Source organism: Tetrao urogallus (genome assembly GCF_951394365.1).
Source record: "Tetrao urogallus genome assembly, chromosome: 1".
NCBI lineage: Eukaryota > Metazoa > Chordata > Aves > Galliformes > Phasianidae > Tetrao > Tetrao urogallus.
This window is the reverse complement of record NC_136813.1, coordinates 30,596,015-30,617,458: the sequence shown is the minus strand read 5'-3', so window position 1 is coordinate 30,617,458 and position 21,444 is coordinate 30,596,015. Positions and strand designations below refer to the sequence as shown.

Genomic DNA, 21,444 nt, shown 5'->3' with positions numbered 1-21,444 from the left:
GGTTTGTCTGGTAGAAAGTCAGCCTTGCACATGTTGATGCAGTGGCTTAGTACAATGGAATAAGAGATGGCTTTCAGGCACAGCAAGAGTATTACATGGGATCCCATCCATTCCACTGCCATGTCAGAGCCATTGGCTTCCACACCTTTTCAGCACCTCATCTGGAAATTTTCCATCATGCAGTCACTCAGAGATGAGATTCCTGAATCAGAAAGCTCCTCCAGAAACATTAACATCCCCAGCAGTACTGCAGCCCCATGCAGTCATACCCAGCCAAGCTTGGGCTGGGGAGGGCCTGGTGTTGAGAGCTGTCTTATAAAGCCTTCTCCACACCAAGTGCCTACCACTCACAATCCCAGACAACCTACAGAGCGCCCTTTAGTGTCTGATATCTGGTAGCTCTGGAGGAGAGGTAGTCATGAGTCATCCTTTGGGGTCAGGAAGGTGGTATTTGCACAGCCTTTCCACCATGCCCTATGCTGGGGTCGATGCGGGCGGCTGGGTGTGAGCCCCTCAGCGTATAACAGAGATCTCTGTTCTCCTGTAAAGATCCTTCACTGAGGATTTTCCATCCCCCGAGGAAAATATGCTAACAGGCTTAAATAATTAAACAAATCACATCGCAGGCAAACCCAAAGCTGATCTTTAAAACACATTATCCTAAGAAGTAGAAAGAAATGCTCAGCACTTTACACCTTCCTCCAGTCTCTTCACACATTAACTAATTCATTGCATGAGGGACCACCCGGCTGCACCTCAACCGCAGAGTGGAGGCTTCATCAGTCTCCTCTGTCCCTAAAACCAGCATTACTGCAGCTGGAAGCCACGTTCCTTCAGAGCAAACAAGCACATGCATCAGGGAACAAAGCTCCTTTCATCAGGCCAAGCTTGCTCGATGCGCAGCATCCCCACAGAACAGCTTCCAGCCACGAAGAACGGATTTTGCTTTGGGCGATATAGCTCTGGGGCTGCTTTCCACGGGCAGAGACAAGGAAAGCAACTTAAGCATCTTCTCTTGGACACTAAGACCATTTGCACCTCAAGGGGAGGAAGATAGAGGTGGTCCTGTTCACCTTAAGTAGCGTAATACTGTGGATGATTTACCTAAGTGAGACCTTTCTGCAAATTAACTCTTTTTTTTCTCCCAAACAACCCCAAAATTTCTTTAGAGAAGTCATTGCTGCCTTTTTCAGCCTGTGCAACGGCAGGTGAGCTCCTCAAGGCAGCAACACAACATTGTCAGCAAGAGGAAAATATCTTGCTGGTGAGGCCATGGAGGCCACCTCTGCCCCCCTCCAACAAGTCTGGTTTCACGCTCCTCAGCTCTGCCCCATGCAGTGCTGCGGCCCCATATAGACAGGCCATAAAGTGTGGAGCTTAAAGTATTTGACAGTTTGCCCTTTAACAATTAGGGAATGTCACGGAAATCACTGACCATGGAGTCATGGAAAAAGCCCTTGGAAATAGGGCTGTGCAGGGAACAAGGTCCCCGGCTTTTGTCATGCTGTTCTTCAAGCATTTTAACTCTTCAGCTCTCCACACTGGACAAGCACGAGGACCCTAACTGGGCCAAATTTATTATTATTGCTGCTGCTATTTGCTGTTTGTAGTGGTATGACAGCAGCGGTTCCATGCTGTTCCATGCTAATACATGGATAACAGATGCATTTTCCCAATTAAAGAGGGTCTACCAGCAGAAATTATACTGTACTTCCTTATTGCTCCCTGCTCAGCTTCTGGCAATGAGGAAAAGAGGAACAATCTGTAGGTTTTTGAAAACAAGGCCTGGAGAAGGGAAGGCTGTGGGGAGACCTCACTGCAGCCTTCCAGTACCCAAAGGGAGCCCTCAAACAGGAGGGGAGTCAACTCTTTACAAGGGTAGATAATGGCAGGACAAGGGGAAATGGTTTTAAGTTGAAGGAGGGAAGGTTTAGATTGGATGACAGGGGGAAGTTCTTTACTGTGAGAGTGGTGAGGTGCTGGAACAGGCTGCCCAGAGAGGTTGTGGATGCCTCTTTCTTGGATGTGTTCAAGGCCAGGTTGGATGGGGCCCTGGGCAACCTGGTCTAGGTTTAGATAAGAAGGTTGGCAGCCCTGCCTGTGATCCGTGAGCTTGGTGATCCTTGAGGTCCCTTCCAACCCAAGCCGTTCTATGATGCTATGATTCTATGCATTCAGGGCAGACCTGGGCTCAGGGCTACTGGAGCAGGGAGCACAGGTAGTGTCTTCCCAAGCAGCACTGGGGCAACGACTATGCCCTGATGTGCAAAGAGCAAGGTGAAGGCCAGATTCACCAAATGTAGAGGCCTCAGCTGTGATGTGGTTCTGTGAGATGATATGTCATGCTCTCCATACACGTTCTTGAGGAGAAGACAACTCAAGGGTAGGGATGCTGCTTTTCAATGGTTCTTTTTCACCCGTGGGTTTGGTTTCTTTAATCTGATGAGTTTATTTTGTAAGAAACTATTCTCTTTTATTACCTATTCAGTTGGGGTTTTTTGCTTGTTTGTTTTTGTTGCTTTATAAGGATTTAAATGCAGGGGGAGAAGTATTAGAAACATTGAGATGTTGTAGTAAGGGACATGGTTTAGTGGGGAAATATTGGCAGTAGGTAAATGGTTGGACTGGATGCTCTTGAGGATCTTTTCCAACCTTTGTCATTCTATGATTCTATGATTATAGAACAGACCAGAAAAGCCTGATGCAAGGAACTAAATGAAAGGACAGAGCGCAGGTGAATAGGTGATTATACTTTCTGGAACCAATCCACACAAGCATCCCAAAAAGGTAACAAAGGCCAAAAAAAAAAAAAAGATAATAAAGGTGCTTCATGTGTTTTCAGAAGGGTGAGTAAAACACGTGTTTCAGGAGGCAGTATTTCTGGAAAGTATTCTGGCACTGGAGATGACTCTGAGGTTATCTCATTGGAGGTATTCGCTTGAGTCAGATCATGGAATTATTAGTGGAATGGTGCACAGATCAGAAAAGAGAAATATAATTGATTCATGGGAGCTCTTGGATGAGAAAATAAAGCTTGGCCTTTGCAACGAAACAAAAAGAAAATTATCGGAGTTCTCATCAAAGTGGAAAGAAGCCTCTGGGAAAAAGAAAGGAGATTGACACTACTAAGTTGTTTAAGATAATAACTACCTCCAAAGCAGAAGCCCTGATTTGAGGTTAGGAAAGGAAGTAGCCTACGAGCAATTTACAGAGGATAGCTACAAAAGAGACCACATTGTTAAAGGTAGGAAGGAAAGCACATAATGAAAGCTAGTTATTTTTATTTTATTTCTCTGATTCAAGGCAAACAGAAGGCACAGCCACTGGCTAAATTAGGAAGAATATGATGAAGACATATGGATAGAGGAAATCTGGCCCTGGGGAAAAACAAATCTGCCTTTTGTGTCCTGGGGTGAGGAGGAACCAAGCGTGATGGGCCATATGTGGGATGGATGGGGAAGATGTGAGCTGAGAGCAGGGTTCCGCCCCAGTGCATCTCTGTGCATCCCTTCACTGTGGTCTTGCTGGAGACGTGCCCAATCAGGGCAATGGGGGATGCCAGCTTCTCCCGGAGTCTCATGGCAAAGGAGACTTGGTTTGGTTTGGTTTTCCGAGAGCTTTCCGAGAGCCCTGCACAGAACAAACAGTGGCTTTGGTGTCTGGCATTTCACATTGCCACACTAGGCAAGGAAAGGAGCACAACGCCAGCATGGAGTGAGGGGGTAAGGAGGAAAAGTGAGCCCTCGAGGGGGGGCTACATCCCGGTTTACCACAGGGACCTTGGTGAGGTTGTTCATGCCAGTTAGTTCAGCTGTTGGCACCATTGCAGGGAAGAATCCTTAAACTTTCTCCAAAACCTCAGGTTGTGATGGGTTAAATATGAAAGCCAACATCTCCTTTCTCTTCTCTATAGGATTTGTTCCCTCCAGAGGATTCTGGTTATTCTTAAGAGAGGTCAAGTAGAGACATCGAGTAGCTGGGACCCGAGTCACTAACCAAGTTATGGCCGTGCTGGTGTAAAAAAAAAGTATGGGAAAGTGCCCAGCCTCATGAATTTCCATTCAGGCCATGGCAGAGTTCAAAAAGCTTTTTGGGACACTTAGAAAAAGGAGATAAAAGCATATAAGGAAGCAGAAGAGACTTACCAAAAGGCAGGGTGCAGTGAGCAGCCAGACCAAAGTGTTCTCATTTTTAATATTTCCATTTCCCCTTCTAAACTTTTTTTCAGAGCTGTGGAAAATAATGAGAAAATGTGCTTCCTTGAGACAAGCCCGCGCTATCAGCTAAGCAACCTCACATTCACTGCAGCTCTCCAAGTACTCTGGAATGCTTTTCAGCCCAGAGGATAATGGTATCAGACGACCAGAAAAGCTGTCCTGTAAAAGACTGTTATTATGATTTCCAGCCTCAGAAGTTGGCTTAATCCAGCTGAGCACACACATGTTATTTAGAGAGGAGACGGCGCTCAGATGCGACTATCGGCGTTATCTTCATTGCAAAGGAAGAATTCAGCTGGTGAAAGGCGAGCTGCGTTTTTGTCCTCAGCCCTACAAACACCGGCTCTGCGGTGACTGAATGCGGGTCTGTTTGCACGGGTGTGCATCTGCCCCCAGCCCCGTTTGCCCCATTGCCACCCCATCCATCACAACGGCAAGGGTTGAAGGGTTGCCCCCCTGCAGTCTCACGAGCAGCTCCGTGCACGCGCACAGGGTAAGGCACGAAAGCAAGGGTTAATGGGGGGCTCCGTGGCAAACCTCCCTGGCACGCTTCTGCACCAGAGATGAGCGCAGGGGCCTTAAAATAAATCTGTCTTTCTAAAGCAGAGACGTGAAATGGAGGTTTGAGATCAAAGGCTGGGATTCTCACATTTTGCCAAGATAGACATATCCATTCACAAGATTGCGGTGTAACAAAATACTTGCTAATGAAGAGAATCATAATCTTATTATTAGCCCCAACCTACAACAGTGTGTCATTCAGGAGCGGGCTAGAATGTGCCCTACTTTAGCAAGTTGCACAGTGCTTCTCTTTGCATTTAACGAGCTGTGATTGTGTTTATTTTCAGCAGCAATCATGCCCGTTCATTTTTGACCAGGATCTGATGGCTAATGATGGAAATCAACAGGATAGATGGGGCTGGGCTTAAGGATAGAAAATGCAGGTGGGTATCCCCGGAATTTGCTCCTCAACCATGAAAAGGCAAAGTGTTTGGCAGGTGAGAGCCACGTCTGACTTCTGTGCTGCTTCACAGTGGTTTTCAGTCCAGCGGTCAGACCTGCCTCTGGGGGCAATGAGGTCTTGTGGCCGTTTCAAACCAAAAGGTGACTTTCCCCCCTGCCACCATTCTCTGCTTGTCCCCAGAGCCTTGGTGGCAGCTCAGCCCGTGCCACGTTGGGGTGCTCCGTGGGGCAGCCATCAAATGCGCTGTGCCCACACCTCAATCCAAATGCACTCTGCTGATTTCTTTGGCAAGCTTGTTAATGTAGTTAAAAAGCTGTTATATTTATATATATATATATATAAATCAGTTTTTACTACGGCTGTCTGTAAGGGCACCTCTCCACAGCAGCCCAGCGCGGTACTCACTGCACGGACATTCCCCCTCCATCACTCCCCCTCTCCTCTCTCCAACGCTGCCCCTGGGCCCCAAATCCCCACTCCCCTCCTCCCGGGGGTGCGGCCCGGAGGGAGAGGAGCGTTCTCTGTCCGGGCAGGGGCGGTGCGGGGGCCGGGCCGGGGCGGTGCTGCCCGGCGGGGAGCGGAGAGCCTGGGGCAGCCGCTGCCGCAGCCATGGCCGAGGGCTCGGAGAAGGTACCCATCGCCCGAGCGGGGCCCGAAGACGTGGAGCAGGGCCTGCCGCCCGTGAGTGCCACTGGGATGGGCTGAATGAGACGGGCTGGGACGGGCTGGGAAGGGATGGGACGGGCTGGGAAGGGAAGGGAAGGGAAGGGAAGGGAAGGGAAGGGAAGGGAAGGGAAGGGAAGGGAAGGGAAGGGAAGGGAAGGGAAGGGAAGGGAAGGGAAGGGAAGGGAAGGGAAGGGAAGGGAAGGGAAGGGAAGGGAAGGGAAGGGAAGGGAAGGGAAGGGAAGGGAAGGGAAGGGAAGGGAAGGGAAGGGAAGGGAAGGGAAGGGAAGAGACACAACAGATTGGATCAGAAATGGGGTGGGGGGGTTGGGATGAGATGTGTCGAATTGGGATGGTATGAAATGGGATGGGTCAGGATGGGTCTGCTAGATCGATATGGGATGGGTCAGGATAGAATAAGATGGATTGGATTGGAATGGGTCAAATCAGATTGGGATGGAATTGTTTGGAATGAGATGAGTCAGAATGAGATGAGACGGGATGGGTTGGGTTCAGCTGGACAGATTAAGATAGAACAGAAAATGTCAGGTTGGGATGGGCTAGATTGGAACGAGTCAGGATGCAGTGGGTCAGACAAGGTTAGGATGACATGGGATTCACCAGATCAGGACAGAATTGATGGGTTTAGACAAGGTGGGATGGGTTGGGATGGGATGAGTTGGGATGGGACCGGCTGGGTTAGGATGGGATGAGACAGATTGGGTCAGGTCAGGATGTGCTTGGTCACAGATGGAAGGGGCGGATGGGTGAGAAGTGATGGATTGGGCTGGGACATGACAGCCATCACAGCTGGCTCAGGATAGGGACCTCAACTGGTCCCACCAGGTCAGGCTTCCCATTCCAGCACTGTGCTCCCTGCAGGCGTACACGGCAGCAGTGCCCCCTCCAGGGCCAGGGCGGCTGCTGAAGGCAGGGGCCACAGTGCTCATCGCTGGGGCCCTTCTGCTGCTGGCTGGGGCCATCGGCGCCTTCTACTTCTGGAAAGCCACCGAGAGGCAGGTGAGCACGGCCAGCCTGGTACAGGCTGCAAGTAACACAGGGCACAGGCTGGAAACTTGCATTACAGGATCGATAAAGAGGTCTTTTAGCAGGACTTTTTTTTTTTTCTCATACTCAAAAAAAAAAAAAACAAAAAAAAAAAAAAACCACCAAAAATATAATAATTATCTTTATTAGTTGTGGGAATGGAGACTCCTGGAAGTACATTTCTTACTGACTGTGCAGCGTATCTCCAGGAGCACAGACACTACATTGATTTCTGCTCACACGTTCTTAGCAAACTCCAAGCACGGTCCCTCCCCAGGGATTCACATCCTGGGCAAACTCCAGCCCTCAGGACAAAACCAGCATTGAAACGCATGCATTCCTTCCCCACACCACAGCATGCTCAGACCAAGTCCCACCTGGACCCCGATGTGTGCAGTGCTATATTTAACCCGTGAACAGCTGGCCCATTGGTGGGCTGTGCATGCGTGGAGGCATTTATGGTTAACAGCTGTGGAACAACTTTTCAAGCCTCGGTACATTTTCTTATTTACATTTTCTGGGGTAGATAAAAGACACTGCACGCAAAGAACAAAACTAAGAAGTTGCTGACCACTTTAAGAATCTACTTTCAGAAGCATCATGAGCGTTATTCCGTGTTAATATATAAATTTCACTTTCTATTCAGCTAAGTTTTGGTTTAAAACGTATGTTAAGCATGACGGTGCCCACCTGAATTTAGGTTGCTCTGTTAGCACAGTTCAGATCTTTGGGTTTACCTTGGAAAAGGATTTGCACAACTTCCAGCCATGCTGCAGTCCCATCAAGGAGGTCCTTGTGCAAGTCCCAGCAGCAGAGCAGAGCTCCCTGGGAGATACATGCATGCACGTAGCAATAATGTAGATAGTCAGAGAAAGTACAAGGTTAAACACCAAACAAAGAGACAAGACACATTGCTGACCTCTAAGCCAGGCTGCAAATGCCATCCTCTAGGCTCTTGAAAGGATAAAGGAGGCTGTGGATGCCCCATCCCTGGAGGCATTCAAGGCCAGGCTGGATGTGGCTCTGGGCAGCCTGGTCTGCTGGTTGGCGACCCTGCACATAGCAGGGGGTTGAAACTAAATGATCATTGTGGTTCTTTTCAACCCAGGCTGTTCTATGACATCCATGGGTACACAGGCTGGCAGGGACACAGTGAATCAGCAGGAAAATTTCCCCCTACATATTGCTCCATCCATCTGAGTCCTGGTTTGCAAAACATAGAACCATAGAACACCCCAAGTTGGAAAGGACCCATAAGGGTCATTGAGTTCAACTCCTGTCCTATCCAGAGCTGTCATTAAGATTCAAAGTCAAATTCCAGGTTGATTGGGAAAAGTGGGAGGCATTTTTCCAAGGTGCCTCCAAGCTCGGGACTTGCAAGTGCTTAGGAAGCAACTCTACAAATTACATTCATAAAATAGCTGAAGGTAAACTTATTTATTGTAAATCCTTATTGTAAGCTCTCTCTTAACTGACAGCGATAATAAAAGGTCTCAAATCTGGCTTCAAATCTGGCTCAGCCACGAGGAGGGAATGCTGCAGGCACAGGTCTGGGTCTGTGCACCATGTTCAATTGGAGCCTGAAAGAGTAGAGAACGTGGGCCTGCACGTGTACAATTGGGGAACCATAAATCTTTAGCACCCTCAACTTCCCTGAGTGAGGGTGAGGGAAGAAGAAATTTGTCTCTAGCTGTCAGTGTGAATTTTTCGTTACAGTGCTGCTGCAAGGCATTTTTTTGTTTTGTTTTGTTTTGTTTTGAGACTGAGAGTAAGCTGCTCATGCAGCACTTTTATCTGGACTGCACAAGAGAATCAAATAAACCCTCTGCTGCATAGAGGCTGTGGGGTCTCCTCCTTGGGGATCTCCCAGAGCCACATGGACGTGGCCCTGGGCACCCTGCTCTGGGTGTCCCTCCTGGGGCAGGGGAGGGAGGAGAGGGACCCAGAGGGCCCTGCCAGCCTCAGCAGTGCTGTGGTTCTGTGAGTAGGGTCATGACCATCAGGTTGACCCATCACCTGGTTCAGGAAGAAGACAACGCACAGCGTTAGTGCATTACTGCTCTGTTATTTATTGCAGGTGTACAACGTTCACTATACCATGAGCATTAATGGAAAAGTGCAGGATGGATCGATGGAAATAGATGCCGGAAACAACTTAGAGACATTCAAAACAGGAAGCGGGAGTGAAGAGGCTGTTGAAGTTCATGATTTCCAGATTGTAAGTACTGCCACTGGGTCCCTCACACCCTTCTCTCCAATGCCTACACCCCACTGTCCCAGCTCTCAGCTCGGCTTGTGGGAGGTTTCTGTGCCCTCGCTGCCCACACAGACATCCACGCTCACCTGGCTTGCTCTCACAGCAAGGTCAGTAGTTTCCTCCAAAATGGAGTCTACATATCCTTTAGGGGTAGTTCTTGCCAAGGTCCTCTCCAATATCGATTAGGCTGCATCAGATTTGGCTTCACACATGCTTTCAAGTCATTAAAATAGAGCTGCAACGTGTGCCCTCAAGATCACGCTAGGAAAACTCTCTGGCAGGCTGTGCCACAGCCCTTGTGTGATTTTGTAGGATTTGAACTGGAGAAACACGCCTTCGTATCCAAAATGTCAGCATTTGAGGAACACAAGATCAACACCTTAAGCCAAGCAGACACCAGGGACAAACTTCTATAGCGCTCTCTGCACTGAGATCGAGGATGGGAGCTTGGGGCCAAGCCTAGGGGAGGGGACAGAGGAATGCAGCACAACTTTGCATCCTTGTGTCAGATGTGCTCTGTTTAGTGATTCCATCCAGCAGCAAATATATTTGGGTACCCAAGTTCTTGAGAATGGTGGCTCAGCCCGGGCTCATGGGTGACAAATCTTAGCATAACAACCAGGTGAGCTGCTCACAGAGCTGCACCATACCCAAGCTAATAAAGGTCAGGATGTGCGGGACCCCGGGCAGCCTGTTTTAATGAGTGACACCCCTACCTACTTACAGCAAGGGGTTGAAACTGAATTGGCTTTAAGGTCCCTTCCAACCCAAGCCACCCTGTGATTCTATGAAAGGTCTGTCTGTGCAATGCCTGTCCTGTGCAAAAAATTTTTATAGGACCAAGATGCTGTAGTTAATGTTCTCAGGTGCAAAACACTTAACTTCAAAGTCCTCCCTAAGTCAAAGCAGCATCTAAAGCCAAGGACACCAGCAGGTGTCAGGAGGACTGCTTCCTATTCTAGAAAGCAGAGGAAATCCAGCGCCTTGACTTCTCCACAAATACAAGCAAATCCAAGCCAGGAGACTGGGAACCCAGCTTGCCCAACAGCTGGAGTTCAGCTTTTACCAATCTCTAGCAAACATCACCATAGCAACATTAATAGCAGCTGAATAAGGGCATCTGCAGCAAGCTCTCATTGTTCCTCTTCATTATTCCACATCTGCACAAAGGCTCCAGCTCAACAGAAAGATGCTGAAGTCACAGCACTGCCAGGCATGCTGCTGGCTGACCTAAGAGCCAGGTCAGATCAACTACCCAAGTGTGGCTGCTACCTATCAGGGTTGTGCCTGATCACAGTCCCAAGGCTCAGTGAGAGCAAAGGGACGCTGCCAGTCGGGTTTTGAGCTGAGAATGGACATAAGGGAGAAAGAAAGACACTTCCAAAGGCCAAGCATTTACATTTGCATCCTTGGATTGATTGGCACAGCTCGGATGACTGCGTGCCCAGCAAAGACTTGGATTTAAGGGTAGACGTGGTGCAGAGGGACATGGTTCAGTGGGCATGGTGGTGATGCGCCGACGGTTGGACTAGGTGATCTTAGTGGTCTTCTCCAACCTTCGTGATCCTGTGGTTATGCAAGGCTGAGCTGCTCCTACCATGCTCTAGCACAAGTCCCAGAGTGTGCTGGTGTGTCTGTTTTTAAATAAGACTCAGTGTTCAGACTAGAAGCTCAGAGACAATGTTGGCTGGGGTAGCATGAGGGGTCCATGGGGCAGGGGGACACAGAGGGCTGCACCCAAATGTGTGTCCTGTTCCTTAGGGCATCACTGGCATCCGATTTGCTGGAGGAGAGAAGTGTTACATCAAGGCCCAGCCCAAAGCTCGCGTGCCTGAGGTGGATGCCATGACCAAGGCCAGCCTGTCCTCTGACCTGGTAAGGGCTACTGGTATGAGGGGGGGATGAGCAGGGGGCATTGGTGGCATGAGAAAAGGCTGGGCAGGAGGCTGTGCTTGGGAAGCATGGAGGAAGCAATGCAAACAACCACAGGGATAGAACCCAAGGGAATGCTTACCAAACTAGAGCAACTCCACTTATCAAGGCTCGGGAAATACTGAATGTTACTGCAAAATTTCAGCTAACTCAGAAGAAATAACAGTAAACATTAAGAATTTACCTAATTAGCCCGCATCGGCCTTCATTTTAGAACACTGCGTTGACTAAATTTCACAGATCCTGCATCACACTGCAATACTCACCCAGCTACCATGAAAACCACTCCCATCCCACTCATATAAATTGTTTCAGGCCCTCCCCCATTGCTTGACTTTTGCAGTTAGATGAATGACCGGTGTGGCAAAGCAGTATTTATTTTCCTACTTACAGGAATTCTCCCTCTGATAAGCACGTACATCTGAGTACTTACAGTGCATCCTTACAGCACATATAGCCAACGTTGCCTATAAAAATGGCTGATGGAAATAAGCTTGCATAGACCCCCGATGTCTGCCTGCTCATAAGCCATGGTAATTTCAAAGCAGAAACAAAGGATATTTTTTTATATCGGAAAAGTGGATTCTCTTATTTCTGATGCTGATGGAAACTTAAGGGGGAGAAAAAAAAAAAAATCAAGAGCTCTCAGTAGACAGATTGGATGGTGAACTTCAATGGCTCGAGACCTACAAAGAAATCAATAAACACATTAAAGGAACAACAACTTGACAGAATAAATTGATCTAGTCAGTTATGTAACGAGTTTCGATGACTTTTATGGAAGCAATTTAGAATTTTAACTTTGAAATCGTACTGGTTTTCATGATTCACAAGTTGGTTTTCTTTTAATATTTCACTGTTGCTATAAAATACTTACACATTTTATGTAAAATAATACTTTGAACTAACGACTTTAAAGAATCAATCACTGGCATTTGCCTACGTTACTTTGAAGATACAAACCAAAAACCTGCAGGGTACACTTCAAAAAGGCAGGCTCCTTTAACTCGCACTTCAAGCTTTTGGTCAATTGAATTGCTTTTACTGAACAAGACCTTTAATCAGAGCCATCACGTTGACTTGAAACTGGAAGCTGCACCAGTTCTCGTACCGTAATCCTCTGCAAAATTTGCAAGCAAGACTTCTTTTTTTTTTTTTAAACATCTATTGTAAACAGAGCTGAAGAGTGTAGGAGAACATGAGATGAGAGCAGGCATAACAGAGGAATGGGGTCTCATTTTTGGCTGGCCTAATTCACTGCTCATCTCTTGAAGCTGGTGGACGTTCACAGGTTTTTACTACTGAAATCCTGGCACTCAGGCCTGGAAGATCTCTCATACATAGGGCAAAAGTATTCTAAAGAGAAAAGGGTGAAAGCACAACCCCAGCAAAACCTGACAGCAGGTTGGCTCACTACAATCAGCTGGCATTCATGAAATAAAGGATGCGCAGCGTTAGTTGCAGCTGATGATTACACAGTTTGATGCCCAAGAGTTAGCAGCAGGCAGGCAGAAGGCCACTCACTGAACTAGCAAAGGATTTGTGCTCTTCTGTTTGCAGGAAGATGAAATCATGCCTGTTAGATTTGATGAAAACTCTCTTATCTGGGTGGCTGCAGACGAGCCCATCAAGCACAACGGTTTCCTAAGCCCCAAAATTTTAGAGCTTTGTGGGGATCTTCCGATTTTCTGGCTTCGACCTACATATCCCAAAGGTAACATTTCTTGTATTTCAAAAGCGTTAGAACCAAACTGCTCAGGCAGCTGGAATGCCATAACTGGCCAAGGGCTGGGAACCAGCAAACTACTGGTCTGAGATCATGCCCTGCCATGTTTCCCAATGCTTCTCCAGTAGATTTCGGTGGAGGGATCAGATGGGCAACTTGATAGATGAAGTTTGTGAGGTCCTGGAGGCCAACCCTGGGTGGAAGTGTGGTCATCAAACACAGCCACTCCTAGCAAAGGTGTTCAGGAGTAACCAGGCTGATAGTAACTTCTCCAGGTACATCCCAGGCCTGGAAGGAGAAGAGAGGGCTTGAAAAGATTTATTCCTCCTTGCACCATCTAATTTTAAAACACTGGGGGGAAAAGAAAAAAATACCATGAGAGCACCTGGGGATCCAAGCAAGCTGCCATTATCTTCCATTTTTCTTATGATACTGCACTTCCTACTGGGTAACAAAAGAGCAGCATCAAAGCAGCTCCCACCAGGTTCACCACCTGGACTTGGGAAGAGGGCATCAGCCTGCCACAACAGCACATACAATGGCCCTTGTGAGTGCTGGCAGCTGCTGCTGAGGTAACATCAGTGACTATGCTGGAAGCCAAAAGCATCTTCTTACACCTGCTTAGCTTCAAGGGAAGAAAGAGGGAGAAAAAGCTTCACCTCCACTTCAGAATGATATCAGTTCCTTATAATGCACAGGAAAGCAAGGAGTTCCCACTGGGGTGCTTATCAAGTTTTCCATTTTGCTGTTTGCTCTTCCCTCCCTGGTTCTCCTAGCTTTTATTAAACACACCATTGCAATCTGGATCTGTGGATAAATACAAAGATATATTCAAAATGTGACTACTTCTTCAGATAAACAAAGAGAAAGGAGAGAAATGAAGAGAAATAAACGCCAGTCCGAGTCAAACTTCGACGCAGAAGACACAGCAGCTGCTGTTAAAGAAGTGAACACCAGGTCCACCCCCACCCAGCTGATTCAAGAGCTTGGCCCCCAGCCTAATGAAACCAGGCCAATGCAGCAAGAAAGCGACCAAACACTTAACCCAGACAACCCATACAATGTGAGTATTTGCACCACAGAGCACAAGACTGTGGTGGACAGGTAATGTTAATGACACGGTCGGGCTTATCTTTTAGTTATTTAAATCTGCACTCACTCATTCCGTTTTGCTCCACAAAACATGTCTACATACAAGTCCAAAAAGGTCTTCTCCCTCTCCCAGCCCTAGTTTTAAACTAAGCCTCAGCAAGATGAAGTGCTTGAGGTGGTAAGATCAAGAGAAGCTGATGAAAAGTTGCTTTTGAAGGGCTCCAAGGCCCACTAAGAAGTACCAGATGATGATAAACTGGAAGCTGGCCTTAAACACGTAGCTGAACCCCAACAAAGGTAAAGCATGAACCTAGTAGCTAGGACCTACATCATGCTCTTAAACATACAAACCAGCATCAGACCCCTAGAGAAGAAGAAAGTGGTAGTTTATGTCTGATTTCAAAGATATTAGGGGTTAAGCCAAAACATGGAATGTTATGGGTTGGAATGGACTTTAAAGCCCATCCAGCTCCAAGTCCATGCCGTGGGCAGTGCCACCCAGCAGCTCAGGCTGCCCATGGCCCTGTACGAACTGGCTTTGAGTACCTGCATGGATGGGGCTCTCTGGGCAGCTGTGCCAGTGCTCATAGCAAAGAGTTTCCTCCTAAATGGAGATCTACTCCTTCAACCTGCTCTCTCCATCTGGAAGACAGGATCTCTTGCAAGCTGCTCAGAGGCAGCAGTAGCTCATGGAAGGTGACCACTGGGACATTCGTTGCTGCTCTCTGAGATGAGGCAGCGTGCAGGAGCCATACAGTAGGCAGCCTGTAGTCCAGTGCACCAGTGCCAGAGAATTTACACTCACCATTTGGTGCAGCAGGAGTAAGTCACTTTAATACAATACTGTTACAAGATTAATGCCTCCTGCTTTGGAAATAAGTCCCAGCTTTGACATTTATGCAACAGCAGGAGATCATTATGCTGTGACAGCATTCTGCCGAGTTGACATCCCTTAATTAAACTCAAATTAATCACTCCAAATAAAGTGGATCTAAACTGACTCTCATGAGGTCAGTAGAATAGCAATGGCTGTGGAATTCAGCTTCTCTTTGCATCCACTAGCGTGAAGTCCATGAGGCCCCACTTCCCTTTTTCTCTGGGAGCAGCAGCAGGGCAGTTGCAGCAGCTTCATTCTCCCAGCCAGAGGGATACATGCCAGAGCCACAGCTTCCAGCTCCCCACACTTCTTCCATCCTGCAGGGCAGGACTCACCGTCATTAGCAGTTACCCCATAGATGCCTTTAGCCAAGCTTTCCCTACAGGCAGATTTGTCTAATTCCAAAGGACCGTTAATTACGTTGTAGCTCTTTCCCCCAGGATGGAAGGAATCGTGCTTACAACTATTCCTCCTCACCCACTGCATAAAGGGACTCTGGACAATGAGCTCTCATGCAGAAGCTCACACTGCTGCCATCTAAACCCAAGGAGGAAACTCAAGGGAACCAACATCCCTCCCCCTTGCTATCAGGTTGGGGAAGGAGACTCCAAAGGCCTGAGCTCAGCCAAGTGGTCCCCAGCAGCACACACCAGCCTGGAGAGGAGAACACATCCTCTGTGCCCCACTGCTGCAGTGTGCTGCTGGTTTCCAAGTGAAAAACGCTCAGGGCCAACTTAGATGCCAGCATCTGCTGTTTGCTGCTGCTTTTCTCAAAGCGTTCTTGAAAAAAGAACAATTCAGCTTCAAAATTAGAATATTCAGTTTGTTTGGTGGTTTGGTTTGTTTGTTGTTTTGTTGTTTTTTGTTTTCCCCCCAAAATAGGAAAATGATTCTGAAGGGAGAAAGCAAAAGCAAAAGCTTGCTTTTAAATATTTCATACACACTGTGTTCCATGCAACTGCATACTGTTAGGTACAGAACAGGTAGAAATCCCACTGTCCACAAAGCAACTCAGTGTGGCTCTCAGGAAAAAAAAGCTGAAAGAAAGACGAGAGAGAAGTTTTCTGAGTTAAAAAAAAGACAAAAACATTAAAACATTAAAAAAACATTAAAAGTACAGCATAAGCTTCAGACATGGTCATCTACATGAAAGACCCATATGACTACATTCAAGTCTTTTCCATCAGTAACATTCATACCTTGGGGGTTTTACTGCTGCTGGATCTTTTGCAGGCTGAAGAATAATAATGTATTTCGTTAGAGTTCTTTCCTTTTCTTACCATTTTTACACGGGTGACTGCACCAATTCTACATCCCTACCAAGCAAAAGGGAACAAAGCAAGGTCCGCTGGTCAGCTAGCGGGAGTGCTGTGCAGTTCAAGGCCAAGGTTTCAGAGCTGATAACACCAACATTTTGCATTTCAGCAACTGGAAGGTGAAGGGATGGCTTTTGACCCCATGCTGGACCACCTAGGCGTGTGCTGCATCGAGTGCAGGCGAAGTTACACGCAGTGTCAGAGGATCTGTGAGCCTCTGCTGGGCTACTACCCGTGGCCATACAACTACCAGGGCTGCCGCACCGCCTGCCGTATCATCATGCCCTGCAGCTGGTGGGTCGCTCGCATCATGGGCGTTGTGTGAGAAAGCTTTGGGCTCCTGGAAGAAGCCAGCAGGAGTCTGACAACGCCAAACTGATGAAAGACTACGACCGAAGCAGCGTGGCCAATCCTGGCTTCTGAATCCAAACAGTGCTAAAAGCAAGGGCAGGTATTCTAAGTGTAAATAAACTCTTAAATTAAGGCGCCATTAGCTTTACCGATGACAAAGAGCATGCTAGCAGGCACTGAATTCCAAACTAAGAAGCCTCAAAACAGACAACACTAACTTTGCTCACAAGCTGGTTTAGCCGTCTAGAAAGCTTGTTCATAAATCCAAATTCAGACTTTCATAACAAAAACCTCTCTCTGAGCTAGACGTGAAAATTTATGTCCAATTAGGCAACTGGCTAAACTTGTACACTTGGGAGTACCTTTCATCCACGTAGCTTACCTAAATAAATCACAAGTTAAGTCGCACCCCGTTGCTATCCGTACAGGGCTGCCAGGTCATTATGAATGGTTATAAACCAATTACAGCATACCTTTCCCACAAAGCTGCTCCAGGGGACATGGGAAAGCTCACATCGTGTTTAATCAGAAACAAACGGCAGGAAGAGGGGCTGTGGGATGGAATTTGTGTGGCTGCAGAATCAAAACCCTTCGCACATCCCAACATCAAAGCTACCCCGGCACCAAGAGTCTTGTATCCATGATACCACTGCAGTGTCTGACAAATATCTGCCATCCAGAGACTGCAGCTAGAGTATTTACACCCAACTGTAGGCCAAAGAGTCTCAAGACCCTTCCGAATCGACAAGAGCCACTGTTATTTATAAACCCTTGAACTAGACACTTTGGACACAAGATTACAACCCCTCCTTATTCTACATGGATAGCGGTTGTTCACGGCCTTCGCTGGAGCTAACCTCTGTTCCCTACAAGAGAAATTGCTTACTGGTAAATAGGAGGAAAAAAAAAAGATTTTAACCTCACCCTTGCTGCTCAGGCAAACTGTGCAATTAGAGGGATTGATCCCATTACGTATTACATCTCTACGGAAGGTACTGCACTGCAGTACTCACGCAGGATGGGATGACTTAGGATTCCTAGCCTATGAACAAAGATAGAAGCACTGCACTGCCTTCATCCACACCACATCTTAAACTCCACCCGAGTTCACAGAGCCATCTACACAGGCGTTATAAAAAGAAGGGTCCAACCTTTTAAAGCTCACTTTCTGAAGCATTCGTTTTTGTGACTAAACAGCTCCCGAGATGTTGCAAGCCAAAGCAATGTTATTAGCACTGCATCACACACCAAAAAAAGGAATTAATTTGACATAATTGTGGCTTAAAGAAAATAAAGACAACCTCATGCAGAATGCTAAACAGCGTATCTAAAAAGCAAAGTGTTAAGCGAGGGAAGATGAGAATAGAATTCAGTATTTTGTTCTATTATTATTATAAATAATCTTCGCCTTCCCTTAATCTCCAGAACAAACTTGCTTTGAAATATTTAAACTGGAAACTTCTTAGAGTGGGATTTCAAGGCCTGTTACATTTGAGGTTTTCGCTCTTTTGAAAGAAAATGACCTTGATCATTACGTTGTTTTAGAAGCATGCCATTCATATGCTTAGAAAAATCATTTTTTCTTTTCTTTTTTCTAATTTTTTTTTTTTTTTTTTTTTTTTTTAAACTGCTGATTAAACAAATACATTAAAAATGGCAATTGTTTCCTGTAGCTTTTTTTGGATCAAAAAGTGCAGCGGTACCTTCAAGTAGACATTGAAGAACTGTTTGGAGAGGAAAACAAGGCAATTAGTAAGTGAAAACATAGTTAAGGGAAAGAGAAAGAAAAGCGTTTATATATATATATATGAACTACATTGTTGCTAATTTTTGCAGGTAGGGTCATCCTGAAGCAACTCATTACCTGCTCCTGCCAGTTAAAGACTTTCTCCAGTCAGAAAAAAATCCACACGTTATTTCCACGTCTGCATAACTTCCTAACCAAAAGGTGCACATCAGTTTTCTATAGGCAGACTAAACACGTGAAAAGTCAAAAAGCATCTTTCATGGGTGCTTCACTGTCACACGTATCTTATGCTCCTCTGCAGGCAGCCAAGAAAGCTCCAGTGACTGTAAGACAGACAAATACATTACTGACATAGTTGTGACCAATAAAATTTCCAGTTACAATATTGCATAAATATTACACAAAAATCACAGATTTCTCAGATTTGCATAGATAATCTTCTCACCAAGAGAGTGGTGAGGTGCTGGAACAGGCTGCCCAGAGAGACTGTGGATGCCTCCAGAGAGACTGGAGGTGTTCAAGGCCAGGTTGGATGGGGCCCTGAGCAGCCTGGTCTACTATTAAATGTGGAGGTTGGTGGCCCTGCGTGCAGCAGGGTGTTGGAGCTTGGTGAGCCTTGGAGTCCCTTCCAACCCAAGCTACTCTGATTCTATGATTTAATCCATCTCCAGAAGCCACACAGCAAAACCCCCTCCCCTAGCTCGTGCTTCAAGTAAGCAAATTAGTATTTGTCTATATTAACATATTCAAAGATGGTCTCCTGCTACAGAAAGGTTGCAAAAAAAAAAAAAAAATCTTATTCTTAAAAATGAATGACATGCTTAAATAAGTTCTGAGGCAGCATAGCAGTGACAGAGACCAATGCTTCAACAGCATGAAGAGATGCAGCAGTGTGCCCAACGGTGGAGGCTTAGACTACCAAACAGCATTTACCACCTCGGTTGAAGATGATAGTTTCACCTTGGCACCATGAAAATAGAGTTTAAACGACAAAAAAGACTGAAGAGATGTGATGGCAGTAGTCTCCTCTTTTATCCATCTATAGCATGCTTTCTCCCCAGTGTTGAGAAGAAATGAACCAGTCTCTTTCCCCATTCATTTTTTTGTCATGAGGGAGTCATCCTCCACCTGTGTCTGCATTGAGAAAGAGGCTGGAATTGGAAGAGATCTGTCTCTCATAACAATACACCCTTGTCTCAGCACAAATAAATTCAGAATTCTCATTTTCAGGGCAGGATTTTATCAGTGCACAGGCATAAAACTACAGTTGTCAAATAATGCATTTGCACATCAGGATGGACTGAATCTCTGCTCAGAAAGAGCAAAATGCAAATTGATCTATCTTCCCCTTCTGAGAGGCTCAACTGATCTTTTACAAGCACTGCACACATACCCTGCATGACAAAGACTGCCTTAAGGTACAACAGTCAGGTATCTTCTACAACCTCAAAACAGCAGCACAGAGTAATCCCACCTGTGGCACTGAATTGCGAGGCTACTGTTACCTTCTGCAGTCCTGTTCCCCCATTTGCAACAGGGTTATAAATCAGTGCTCTGAGGTCAGATTCTCCAGGTGTTCTCAGAAGGGCATCTAGAGATGGCAAAAAGGCTTGTGAAAAATCTCAGGAGTCTGAACAAGTAAAATATCACTAAAATAAGAAAAAACAAGACAGCCAGTCGATTGCCAGTGCTGCACCAACTTCCTCATCCTCTCTGGTGCCACAGGAAGATCTCTTTGACACTGGTACCCTTCATCATCTCCACTCAGGCTAGCTGCAAGCTCCCAGGCCCTTTTCCCTTGACTTACAGCTTCTGGAATCCTTTTCTGCGTTTCTGTGCTTTGTCAGGAACAAAACACACACACTGTCCACAAAGCCCATGAAGCACCTTCCCCATTCCCATCTTTACAAGAAAATTCTCACTGCTTTAACCCAATCCTTCACCAAAAACAAACAAACAAAACAAAACCAAACCACCCCCCAACAATGCAACAAAAGCTGCCATTTCTGGTTCAACTAAATTTTAAAAGTGGAACACACGCACCCTGACTGTGCTCAGAAATATGCTGGCATTACATTTAGACCTGCAAGCTTTGCTCACAGGATTGAGATGGACAAGGAGGTCTCCTATTTGATTGCTACAAGTTTTAGCCCGAAGCTAAAGCATTATATTTGCATTACACATGCCTCAAGAGCACGTAAGTAGCAATGCATTTTATTTTACTTTATGCCTTAAGCTAAGTGAATGGAATCCCAAAGCAGTGAAACAGTACCCACTTAATACAAGAATATACTGTGCTTATCTGACAAAATATTCCCATGGACTTTTAGCAAGTGAAAGTAGATGGAGGAACCACTACTGCATTCTCTACAGTAAGTAAAAGCAACTTGTTTGGCAGAAAACATCTTCAAATTACCTTTTCATTTTTACTTAAGAGATTTTTATCTAGGTTTTTCCCCATAGCAAGTCCTCACTAAGCACTGTTAAATGCTCGGAATGACATTCATAAAGCAAGGCTGGCCAGGAGACAAGAACTCGATTTCAGGACAAAGTAAAGCTCAGACATTTGTCTTCCTCCTACATTAAGGAGAAATGGAAGAGGTGTCTTCCAGCGCATAACTCAAAAGCAAGGCACTCATCTAGGAGAAACAAGTTCAAGTCCTTGTTCCAAATCAAATCAAGCTGCCACACAGGTAGCAAATGCTCTCAATACTGGGCAACTTCCCTAAAGGGAAGAATTTTCCCTGTGAAGTCTAAAAAAAACCCAAAAGATCTTCACTGGAACATGTCACATATGTGCCCTTTGAGAAACCCAGCCAAGAAGCAGATATTACCCAGCAGGAGTCATGAGGATAAGGGACACAAAAGCCTTCCCAAATTCAATCCACCTCCCTTCATCATATTCAACGACAAGGATAACGTTCAGTTCTGAAGGTCATCAAATGCAGGCCTTGGAAAATACGAATCAACTCTGAAGCTAGAAGTAATTTAAAAAGAAATCTCTGTCCAGCCTGCACTACAGGATAAAATCTGAGCACATCAAGAAACCGCAGTTACATCAAGATTGTAGTCAAAGTCTACAGCCACCAGTTACAACGCTCTGAAGTTCATAGCAAAGGTATACACCCAAAAAACAAGCCCTCTTTGAAGATCTGTGCTTTTAAAATCCTGGCACTACCCCACAGGCATAGGAACAGTACTAGCTAAAGCAGGGGAAGAAAAAAAAAGTACTGCACTTCTACAGTGCCACTGCTA

The 21,444-nt window shown here is 46.2% G+C and overlaps 1 protein-coding gene across 1 annotated transcript; it reads left to right on the top strand.

Annotated features, from left to right (window-relative positions):
* Positions 1-5,716: 5,716 nt before the first annotated feature.
* Positions 5,717-16,416, top strand: CNMD (chondromodulin; the record flags this gene model as incomplete). Its single annotated transcript, XM_079544963.1, has 7 exons — positions 5,717-5,862; positions 6,727-6,864; positions 8,969-9,109; positions 10,910-11,023; positions 12,641-12,794; positions 13,661-13,869; positions 16,201-16,416. Exons 1-7 carry the CDS (start codon positions 5,791-5,793, stop codon positions 16,414-16,416), a joined length of 1,044 nt encoding a protein of 347 aa, XP_079401089.1. The 5' UTR covers positions 5,717-5,790.
* Between the last annotated feature and the right edge of the window lie 5,028 nt (positions 16,417-21,444).